Source organism: Brachionichthys hirsutus, chromosome 5 (genome assembly GCF_040956055.1).
Source record: "Brachionichthys hirsutus isolate HB-005 chromosome 5, CSIRO-AGI_Bhir_v1, whole genome shotgun sequence".
Lineage (NCBI taxonomy): Eukaryota > Metazoa > Chordata > Actinopteri > Lophiiformes > Brachionichthyidae > Brachionichthys > Brachionichthys hirsutus.
The window spans coordinates 4,216,488-4,228,507 of NC_090901.1; the positions used below are offsets into that span (position 1 = coordinate 4,216,488).

At 44.2% G+C, this 12,020-nt stretch overlaps 1 protein-coding gene across 1 annotated transcript; it reads right to left on the bottom strand.

Moving 5' to 3' along the window:
• Window positions 1-10,828: 10,828 nt before the first annotated feature.
• On the bottom strand, window positions 10,829-11,752 carry foxb1a (forkhead box B1a). Its single transcript, XM_068739644.1, has one exon. The coding sequence runs from the start codon at window positions 11,750-11,752 to the stop codon at window positions 10,829-10,831; it is 924 nt and encodes a 307-aa protein (XP_068595745.1).
• Between the last annotated feature and the right edge of the window lie 268 nt (window positions 11,753-12,020).

Below are 12,020 nucleotides of genomic sequence, written 5' to 3' on the forward strand. Positions count from 1 at the left end.
GTTTTACTTTCTGGGGCTGTCACTCTGCTCTGGCTCCCATTAACAACAGGGCTGACAGGGACCTCTGGGTCAAACACTTTGAGGCAACAAAAGACCCTGATGAAATCACTCAGCGAGACCCAAATTACTTCTGTGTCATTGCTGAACAATATTTTCTCCCCAAAGCATTCCTCCTTCTGTTAACGCCATGACCCCTTCCCCTGCATATGGAAAGGATTGTTTGTCTATAACACTGGGGGATGGAGATGAGGAGAAGTTCATGGACAATGTTCCTGGCTGTGTCGTTCCCCCCCCCACACACAAGCAGCGAGGCTCCCCTCCCTCTGTTTTGTTGTGCTTTGTGAAAAAAGTTGATCAAAACGGGTTGTAAATGGAGACGGGCAGTTGCAAATGAACATGTTGGGGTGGAGCAGTGAAGCGGGAAATCCAAATATACAAGACCTCATAGAAAACGGGGCAAAGCGGAGGGAGAAGGAGCGGGGATGAGAGGCAACCTGCAGGAGCAGCGGAGAAAAGGAATGTTGAGCGTTCTGGATGCGCCTCTGTGGAAAAGCATAAATGAAATTATCATTGATTTTAAATATAATGTGAAGGGTGCAAGGTGTATTTTAAATGTCTTTTTCCTTTACGTCATCAACTATTATCTCCGCCAAGGAGGTTATGTATGTGAAGCTGCCGTCTGTCTGTCTTTCTGTCTGTCTGTCTGTCTTTTAGCAACATAACCTTTTGTTAGCAACAGAAATGTTTTGGGAGATGTTGGGAATTTTGTCTGTCTTGCCTCCGAATTTTATCCGGATCGGATCAGGATTGCGGATATCGATTTGATATGACATTGAGTTTTAGATTTTACTAAAATTAGGGGCACACTTGCATTTCGGTCTACTGTGCATTTAACATTAGAGTTAGAGATTCCTAACAAGCATCGCCTTATAGCTGAGTCAATTCCGCGTCGGAGCAGGTCAGCGGATTTGTTCTGTCTTTAATACCTGAGGAGATCTAGTTGAAATCGGGGTAAATTTTCACATGTTTTTATGGTTAAGGAATCTAAGCATACAGATAAAATAAATGTAGGACAATAATTTTGGGTGTAAATATAGGGGGACTGAGGTGCTTGGCGGAGGTCTGCGCTCTCCAAGTGGTTTTCTTTATCAGACACAATCAGTATTACTCCTGTTCATGCAAGAGCTACAAGCACGAGAGTCGAAATTCAATATTTGCCAAGTCTCTTGTCCGTTACGAACTGAACTATTAACAAGTTTGAAGAAAATGTATTAAAGGTCCTCGGAAATCCCTCCCAGTGTATGAACGCACAGATGGATATCGGCCCAAAAGAAAGATTGGCAGTTGAAGCTTGCTTTCAGAAAACTATAGAGCAACGCTGAGAGCGGCACAATCTGGATGAGCAGCAAACAGTATCAGAAAGGAATGAGCAAGCAGGGAAGCTTCAAATCCCCTCTCAACCCTAAGTGGGTGGTCCTTTCACCGCGGGTAACCGTGCAGTCGCCAGGCATTCACACAGAGGTTTTAAAGAGGACTGACTCTCTAGACGCAACATTCAGCAGCCCGGGCCCATGCACCCACAGAATTAGATTCATGCTACACTGACTTTATTTAGGCTAAGAGTCCTGGAAGCGGCCGCTTTAAATGACAGCCGGCTGTCCGGGCCTTTCCTTTGGATTAAAGGATGATGCGGGACAGGAAGACGGGATGGCTTATGAAAGAATACTTGGGGAAAAAGAAGTCCATAGTTTATGTGAAAAGGTTACCGAGACATGCAGAGGTTTCAGCATATTTTAAACCCTAATTTGTTTTTTTATAAAGACATCCAAGTTTTAAATCCATTTAGTTTTGTTTGGCTTTAAGATAAATTATTAAACTGAGCATCTGAGTTTGAAACATCCAAAACATTAAAAATAAAATTGTATGCATGTCACATGGAGATCATTTCAGGATCACTTTTACACTAACGGCCAGTATTCGAGAGCCCCCCAGGCCTGGGAATGAAAGCCTTCCATCCTCCACGCTAAGCACATGAGAACTGTTTAAGTTGGCCCCCGCAAGTCATACATTTCAATGATTTCAAAGGGACCTCCAATTAAACGCGACAAACATGTCTTTGGAATGCGAACTAACACAATTAAAAGTGCTTCATGAGTGTATTAGAGGAATAAGTTGTGAATTAGCACTTTGAATACACAAGGCTGTTTTCAGTCCCGAACCCTTTCACTCATTCAAGACGCAGAGGGATGGAGCTTTGCTTGAAGTTCCCTTTCTTTTCTCCCGCTCTCCGAGCAAAAGAAGATTGAGTCGGCCTAATCTGCTCCTCGTACATCTGAATGTCTTCTGCAAAGAGCTCATCCTGGCCGCGTGATAAAGGCCCAGGTGCAGAGACAGTGGCCGTGCCTAACTTTGTCTCTGTGGGGGCTGTAAATCACGGTGGGAGGGGGGGGGGGCCCTCTTTGAAGATACAAGCTTGGTTTCCAGGCTGATTTGTGGCCAGGAGGGCAAGCCCTTTGCTGGCCCTGCACAGCGCTCTCATCAAACCGGAGCGGGTGTCAGGAGCGGGACTCATAATTCGCCGATATGCTTGGGGGGGGGGGGGGGGGCTCAGTCAAGCTGCACAACACACACTCCATCCAACAACAAGAAGGGCTCCTGTCTGACAAAGGTCAAGTGGAGGCAAACTCTGATGGCACCGTGGGGATTTAGTCCCAGTCGGGAAAAATCATGTTAAACAACAAACCTCCTTCGCCATCAAGAGAAATATCAATAATAGCGTTTGATGGCATCTTAAAAACAGGCGATTAAAAACGGCTGAAGACGGCTGTAAGAACTCTTCCTCTCTGGGAGACGAGCCTCGTGTCTTGCACGACATTAACTCTGTTCACTTACATTAATACTTAACACGTGAATCGTAAACAAGGCTTGTTTCGCTGACTCACCCAGATGCAGTGTCAATCACTCTGCACAGAGTCGTCTTCCACAAGATGTTTCTCATCAGGCAATTAAATGAGCAGCCTAGAAAGAAACTCGCCAATATTGAGACTTGTGCTTATTTTGCTCTATAGTTCCTTGGGTCTTTGGTCTGTTACAACAAACCAAAGCCAATAAGCCATCACACACACACAGGCCCAGTATTTCATTTGTCTGCTACAGTGCCATTTAATGATGCCAAAGGAGAGAAATGAGCCAACCGCTGCACGCTCTCTTTGACCGAGTCATTAAGGTGGTCAGTGTGGAGCGAAAGCCGAGCCCTGTGAAGCCCACTGTGACGCACACGGGCTTGCATTCCCCTGTTTGTTATTTAGATCCGTATTTACACTTGTTGTCAGAGGCAGCCTGGAAGCACAACGGCGGCTTCCTCTACGGGACGGGTAACAATGAGCTGCAGGGAGCAGCCCGGCGAGGCATTTAGCCCAGCCCTGCCCCGTCTTGAGAAGAAGATGAGAAGTTTACAGCCCGTGAATGTCCTTCTGATCTCTGGATGACAGCTCAGGAGATCATGTGGAAGAGACTGCAGTTTGAGTTCCGGTCTGACGCCTTCAAGTTTTCCTCTTGGAATTACTCCAAAATCAGACACATGGTGGAACAAAATTACGATTAAATAGCTCAAAATGTCTTATTCTTTTGTGAGACGTACAGTTTACAGTAAACACAGACGGTTGCAGCCACTCTTCGTTCTTAAAGTGCTGCCCTGGCTCTTTCATCATGTTTCATCATTCCGCACTTTTCCTCATGAATTTAATGACCCAATAAAAAAAAAATTAAAATAGAAAATGAGGAGATCATCAAAAAATGCAACAGAGACTGGCTTTCTTTCACAGTTTGAAGGAACTCAAAATAAAACTGTTAGGGAAACCAAGACCCTGCTCAGTTAAATATTTGATCAAATACCAAAATATTCAGACTTTTTTAAAACTCTCAAATCAAGAAAAAAATGTAAAATCAACATGAGACAAAATACTTGTAGCTACGAGAAACTCCGAGCCGTGAAAGCTTGTTTAATGACAGCGTATTACATCATTCATAGAGAACCTCATTTCCCAGAAGCCTGTGTGAATCTTATCATTACCACAATTAATGTAATGAAGTGTGCAGCGTGTGATAAGTGCACAAAAATGACAGATGTAAATGGCAGTTGTGTGAGCCGTGCCCGGGTGGGTGCGGCCACTGTAACCTTTTTGTCTGGCAACTTCCTGAGAAGAGAAACGGTGCGTTCCAAAGTACCAGCAGCTGTGTGCTCCGTGCCTCTGATCCGAGCAGCTATTGACTTCCTGAGATTTGAATTAATTACTTGCTTCACGAGAGAAACTGGATCGCGGTGGAACCCCCTAAGAAGTCCACTCATTCTTAAGGAAACTGCCCCATGGACTTGCAGTTGGTTTCACTGAGATGTGCTCTCCCATAGAGGACAATTATACAGGGGATTGTGGGGCTGGCATGAACCCGGAGCACACAGTCTCATTCTGAACATTTCAAAACAGCCATAGGGGAGGCTTGTGACTTAACATAAATTAGACCACCAGGGAATGGGGAGTTCTGAAGTGGCGGAAGGGCAATATTGCAGATAAATGCATGTGAGAGCGATTGTGCACCACAGAAGAAGCAGAAAATGACACAGTGACGCCTCCGAATCGACCACGATGAAGCCGTTCAACAACGTTTTACATCCCGAAGCGATGCTGCCTTAATTCTTACGTGTTTGTCACTCCAAGTCAGGAGGCAATGATCGCAGCGATGCTTTTGAGGCCTGCCCGTCAGTGTGAACCAGATTAAGTAGCGGCTGCATTTGTATTCTGCCTACTTTCAATCAGATCACGGTCCTGTGCTTGGTCCTGTTAGTGCCAGTGAGGAGTACACTTCAGATGAGACCAAGCATCCAGGAACGCAGAGGCTACCAGTGGCTGCTAATTAACCTCACATTGTGTCCGCTGACAAAGAAACAAAGGAACAAAGTGGAATTTCAATGCGGGAGATTATCACAATCACAATGGGAGTGCCGTCGGATCATGCACTTGATGGGGATTTTCACACTGGCAGCGGCAACATGAGATTACATCAAAGACAGATGAAGTTACATTAGCAGAACAATCCAGCCTTGTTATGCAATAACAAGCCGCCATCTGGGCGCTTCGCCGGGATTGGACCAGGCTCTGAGTCCTCAACAGGACGATTCGTCTTCTTCTTCAACTCCTGCAAAATTGTATGATTGCGAGAGATTTTTTTGTGTGTGTGTGTGACCATGTTCTGACAGAACCTCAAATGCATTGAGACAAAGAGGAAACGGGCTGTGTGTGTTCTTCACTGGCTATTGTTGCCTCCGCTTCGGTCCCACTGGCTGAATGGCAATTACTGCTGACTTCCTATACGCAGCGCAGAGCTCAGGTCTACCGAAGGTGTCCTGACCCTGTAGTATCCAGAGGGGGAGAGACGGGAGCTGTCAAAACTCACACCTCTCCCTACTACTCCCACGGGGGAGTGCTCCTCCAGCTGCTTGCCCCACAGGGCCTCGCTGCACACTCCTCACTAATCAGCTCCATCTCATCTGTGGAAGGAAACTGGCCCCGAGTGGATGCTGGCCCCTTTTCTCACCTCTGCTATCTCGTGCACCTTTGAAGTCCTGCGTAAGTGTTAGTTTACGGCGCGAGAGGTTTGCGATGAGATCCCGCAGAAAGGTGGCGAATGAGCTTTTTCGTCACACATTTCTGAGGGGAAATAGCATGTCTGCTAAAATCCACAGAATCTGTTACAGTTCTAGCACCCAGCAGCTAAAGCACTCGAGAACCCAAAACATTGTGGTGTCAAATCTTTTAAGCACCCTTCATTAAAGTCGCGTGTTTGTATTTGCCTGGCTTCCCACACTGAGGTTTTGCATGAACGAGCATTTTGGCGAGACTCTAGCTGTCGGACTCCTACAAAAATAATTGCGATTATCAAATAAGCTGCTGGTGCGAGGGATTAGACTGCAGAAGACAAGACGGGACAAAGCAGACAATTCTGGCTGTCAGAACACACCCTTCCTTCACAGGCATGCCAAATGAAACATCAGAAGACAAAGGAAATTCACACATCAGAATTAAGGCCGGGCACCGAGGAATTTAACTACTCGCTGACCCCACTTTACCGATCAAACCGAGGCGTTTTGTGAGTCACATGCGATGACTTGGAGGTTGTAGGCTGACAGGGCTGGAGCCTGAACTTTGATGGATGGTTTTCTGTCACACCTTGTCTCAACCCGCCCTGCACTTTCACACTCTCAGGAGGCAATAACAAGAGATCAATCCACACTCAGAGACGGCAGGGCGTTGCATTTGGGAAATGTACCACTTATTGTCACCATCTTACGAAGTTAACATCCCGCCCAAACAAATCACAACATTTTATTTATACATCGCTGAGAATCACCAAATTTGCCTCAGAATTTACAAAGCGGTTCTCTAAAAGCTCAGCAACACACAGGGAAAGTTCTGCAAAACCAGGTAAGAAGAGATATCGACAGATGAAGGCTGAAGTCTGGCCAAATATATTTCTACTAAAAAAAAATGTAATAAGGAAAAATGTTTCATGACTGTCATTTTTCTTTCTTTCTATAAACCCCTAGTTTGCCTGCTGACACTCCTTCACAGCTCACACACTCCACCTCTCTCACAATATGCATCCTTATCATGAATAACAATTATCACCCCATTTCCTATCACCCCATTGCTGCTTCTTTACTACACCTGCTTCCATTAGGGAGCCTACATTTCACTGTCTTTACCGGGAATTCATTTAAAATACATTTTGGAAGTGAAAACCTTTAAATTTATCACGTAAAAAACTTTTGCCGCCGCTTATGGAATTGAACCTACGACCTGCTGTAACGTCACGCTGCCGCTGTCTGCTTCAGCTCAGTGGAATTTCCTGGCTGCCACCCGCTAGCATAATTTGCTTCACAGTCTCCACAAAGCAGCATGAATCAGATGTTGACACTCTAATTTCATGCACACATGGGTGTTTGGCTGAGCCAGCCTTGAATGCTGCTGCTACACTCCCCTGTGTCTCCCTCTGGCTACCCACTATACTTGCCCTTTGCCCCCCCCCCCCCAAGACAGTGCATTTAGCCCAGAAGTCCCACATTATGGCTGATGATTGAAAGTCCCATAAAGATGCTCTGGGAGAACCAGAGTATCACTTGTAGGGTATTATTTTCATATTGTGTATGATTTGTCATAGCATGTTAGCTGTTAGGCTCCTTTGCCATGCCAGGAGAGCAGCATGTTGGTCTATTTGCCACTAGAATAAACATGTTTACCATGGTCCAAGACTTCAGAAAATATTTGCTTTAACAATGCTGCTGTTGTTTTTTAAAGTACACATGCAGGAAGTTATTAAATATAGCCACTAGCCATGCATCAAAATGTCAAAGGCTTGTCAGCGATTGGCACGTTTGCAGAGCATAATTATTAACGCACCTTTTGTCTATCACTTTTTCTTTTGCTGCCTCTGAAAGTCAACGCCGACAGTCTGCTGCGGGAGGGAAGAGGCGCTACGTGGTGCTTGTCTGTGTCCTCATTCTGTCAGCCCAGAGAGCCAGCAAAAGTGCATTCAACGCCGCGGACTGCAGGATCACCACAAACGCACACGTTCCAAAAGGAAAGAAAAGCGAGGGCAGTTCCAAGTATCTGGAATCTGACAGCTCCTCCTATGAGTGAGCATAAATCCACAAGATAAACCCGTGAACAAATAAGTTGTTTGTGTGCAGCAGGAGCCAAATAACGGCCAGGGTTTTATGAAACACTTACTCTTGACAAATAGCCAAACAATAAACACACAGTAAATAACAGCATCCTGTCCGTATCAGCGCCTTACTTGAGGTTAAGTTGAGTTTATTGCGGAGGCCACTGCCTGCATGCATTAAGCAAATCGTAAATTATACATGCTAATTACCTTGGGTCTCCACTTTAATGAATTATTTTAATTAAACTACAACATTGGGGTTTTGCATGCGGCCTATATTTCATCCCCTGCCTACGATGACCTTCTTCTTCATCAAAGTGGAGCGTATACAAGGACAACACAGACTTGGATCATGATCATACTGATGCGTCTAATGCTGCTGTGAAATCATCTGTTTAATAGCAGGATATATTTGACATGTATTCTGAGAGGAAGGAAAGTGAGTGCACTTAGATGGAGATAAAACTCATAGTGTCACAAATGGCATTGTGATTGTGTTTCTCTTTAGCGTCGGAGAACATGTTCCATGCCCACCTGTTGGGTCATTTTTATTTCCAATGTTTCCACATTGTATCTCTCAGGTGTTAAATCTATTTGCTTGTTTGAACAGGTTTTGGTTTATATTTGCAACTGGAATAATTGCCAGTAAAATAATGCTTTTCATTTATATTCCTTGACTGCCTACATTTCGACTGACGAGAAATTGTGAGCATCAGACACACATCCTGCGATTTAAATCGTACGTATACAAAATGGAAGGACGATGCCTTTTTTCCCCTTTTTTTTCGAAAGTGCATTTCTTCTAGAGCTGAACATTTTGATAAAAAATAAAACCTTCAGTTATTTAAACCTTTCACATTCTGGGATGAATTTACAATAACTTCTGATTGGCCACAAATCTTTTCAAACATTCATTTATATTTCACATTAACATTTTAATTATTACAGTGAAATACAGACCAAATAGGACAAACATAAGTATACAATGAAATCCAAGTGAGTAGAGAAAAATACACAACTATAACTGTGTAATAAATATATATTGTCATTACATGTTACATTTATTTTTTCACTTGTGTGTGTCAGGTGTTTTGTGGTTTAACTGCTTAAATGTTCTCAATGGAAGAGTTTCCTTTTGTTAATATGGTTTTAATGTAATTGTTGAGGATCTGCCAAACAAACAAATGATTGAAAAAATATATAACAAATAAAGCTTTGACCCGCGTTGCAGCTTCAATACATTTAATCGTCTATAGATTCAGAATTAATGTTACAGAGACAAATTCACAAAGTGAGGGTGGAAAAAAAAAACACTGTTGTCCAAACAGTTCATGGGGGGAGGGTTGGATTTAAATTCCAAAAGGGTCTTGCAGCTCGTTTCCTAGTTCCCCAGTCAGCAATGTGTTTGTGAAAAATCAGCCTTTTTGTCTGCTGAAAAAAAGGCTAAATCTACATTGGTGGCCCAGTCGAAGTTAGCTATTCTTTGCACTTTCAATTCAAGTGAATGAGGGAGAATGAAGTGGCCCGAGACGCTTATTTGATCTACTCGGTTGCATAAAGTGACGGAATTCTAATGTATTTGTTTAATACCCCGAAATAGGCGGTGGCTCTCTACAAACCAACGAAATACGCTGTTTTTTTATTTTTAAGACAAAGAAACTAATAGATTTAAAAAATATTTAGCTCTCCTCTTTGTAAATATTTTTCTATCTGTATTCTTGTATTCTTTTCTGAAACCTGTTGAATAAAATTCCCCAACACAAAAACACTTATTTAATTTCCCTCAATGACATTATAAGTAGAGAATATGAGACAATATTTATTCGGACACCGTGTGCAGCTTTTCTAAATGTTTATTGTTGGGCTTAATTGTGTTCAGCCTCCAGCTTGATGAATGAGCTCAGTTGTCTGCGCTGTGACCAAAGCGTCGCAACTCCTATGCATCCTAATTGACTGCACGATTCATTTCTCTCCCTCTGCGGCTCCGCAACCCTCAAACTGAAATCAAACAGGTCTGGCTAGAAGGAGAAAAATAATACTAATAAAATAAAAATAAAAATAAACATGATCATATTATTACGAAAAAAGTAATTGTGTGAGCAGGAAAATATTTTCTAATCGAATTATAGCCTTATTTAGCTACTTCAATAATAATAATAATAATAATAATAATAATAATATATTAAATCTTCAGAAACGCTTTTGATTGTTATTATTTTTAATGAGAAAATATTTCGACGATCATCTTTTTTCCAATCCATTGCAGACTGTTTGCACACTTTTTGAAAGCACGCATGCTTGCAAAAATGAACAAACAAAAACAAAACATCAACAATAACAACAACAGACCAAATAACAACACAGTGTTTTTGAATGCATGCTTTACCTAAAAAAAAAGTACAAATTTACAGCATTTGATACACTTGGTCACCACAGCCTTTTTAAATTAAATGCTTCACAGAACATTTTCTGGAAAATAGATATCTAAAACACAAAACTAAAAAGTGCATTTTACAACATTTCAGTATCAGTTATTTGCATTATTCACATCTTGCATTTTGAGAACGTCTCGTGATATTTTCCCATTTTGAAAATATTTCATAACTCACTTTGCCTTTTTTTTTTTTTTACCCGAATCCCTCTTCCTATTTGGTATACCCTTAACCAGCATTAAAAGCAAACACAGAGCCGTCTCCTCGCAATTTCTTTGACATTTCAGTGGTCACATAGAAACGGTGCAAAAAATTTGCTATTTGAACATATAGCGGGGAAAACTGCCACAAGGAATTACAAGCACTTTAAAAAAAAAAATCTGAGTTGATGTCACTGAAGCAAAAGTCCTCCAGGTTCCCTCTCCTTCCCGCACGGTTCACACAACAAAACAGAAAAATAGAACTATCAAATAATATATATTTCCAAGAGCAATACTTCGCTGTGCGATTCTGTGCTGGACTTATATGACACGATTTAAAGCGACACATTCAACACGTACACACACACACAAATAAATCCACTGCAACTCGCCTTGATAGTTCCCGACGACAGAAAATAGAAACTTTGGAATTTGATAAAGCGGCCCTGCGTGGAAGCCGGCCCGGCGTGTTCGTGGTCAGTGCACGGCCACGGACTGCAGCGTGGACGGCCGCGTCAGAGTCTCGCTCGGCGTTGCGGGGCTGCTTTGCGGGGACGTCGGGCTCAGAGACTGGGGAGAATTCGACAGGAACGCGGGGATGTGCGGAGGCAGCGCCGAGAAGCCGGGCATGGAGGTCGGCGTGGGCTTGATTGGCACAGGGATCGCCGGCAACGACTGTCCCCCGTGGCACAGGGATTTGATGGGCATGCCGTAGGCGCTGTAGTCGCTGCCCGCCATGATGGGGGCCGCCGTGTCGATCACGCTGGTGTTGTACATGTGGGGCCAGGCGGTCGTCAGCTGGTTGTGGAGCGGGTACCCGGCAGACATGGACTGCATGGTGGAGAAAGCCAGGCTCCCCGGAACCTTGTACTCTCTGGCGATGATGTTCTCGATGGCGAAGGGATGCTTGAAGGTCGAGCTCTGAGACACTCCGAGGTTGTAACTTGACATTTGCGGGAGGTGCGTGCCCGTGGCGGCGAGTGCGCTCAGCCTCAGCTTGGCTTGCTGCTGCAGGTAATGCGCAGCGTCCGACTGTTTGCTGGGAGCCAGGTGATCGGATGAAAGCAACACTTTGAACCTTTTGCGGCGTCTCAAGAAGCTTCCGTTCTCGAACATGTCCCCGCAGCTCGGGTGGAGCGCCCAGAAGCTGCCCTTCCCCGGCTGGTCCGGACGCCGCGGGATTTTAATGAAGCAGTCGTTGAACGACAGGTTGTGTCGCAGAGAGTTTTGCCACCGCTGCGTGTTTTCTCTGTAATAAGGGAAGCGATCCATGATGAACTTGTAGATTTCACTGAGAGGCAGCATCTTCTCTGGGCAGCTCTGGATCGCCATGGCGGTGAGGGAGATGTAGGAGTAGGGTGGCTTCTGGTCGCTGTACGTGTTTCTCCCAGGACGGGGCATCCTCAACACCTTCAGAAAAAAGAAGAATTAATTTAAAAAAAAAAAAAAAAATCTCTCCTTTAGTTCCTTCCTCCGAAGGTTTGCGGGAAAAACAAGAGCCGAGGAAAGCTTGTAAAGACGCAGCTGGGCTGTGCGTAAAACAGCCAGGTTGTGCGCGCCTCTGCACTGTGCGGGCGGTGCGCATTTATGGAGTGGCGGCTGCTGCGAGTCTTTCTTGCAAAGTAAGTCAGCTCGTCCCGCTAGCGGAGCTGAATAGACTTCATTTGGC

What these genes read in the sequence shown, in the direction of transcription:
- foxb1a (XM_068739644.1), bottom strand. Translation starts at nt 11,752, where the DNA reads ATGCCCCGTCCTGGGAGAAACACGTACAGCGACCAGAAGCCACCCTAC.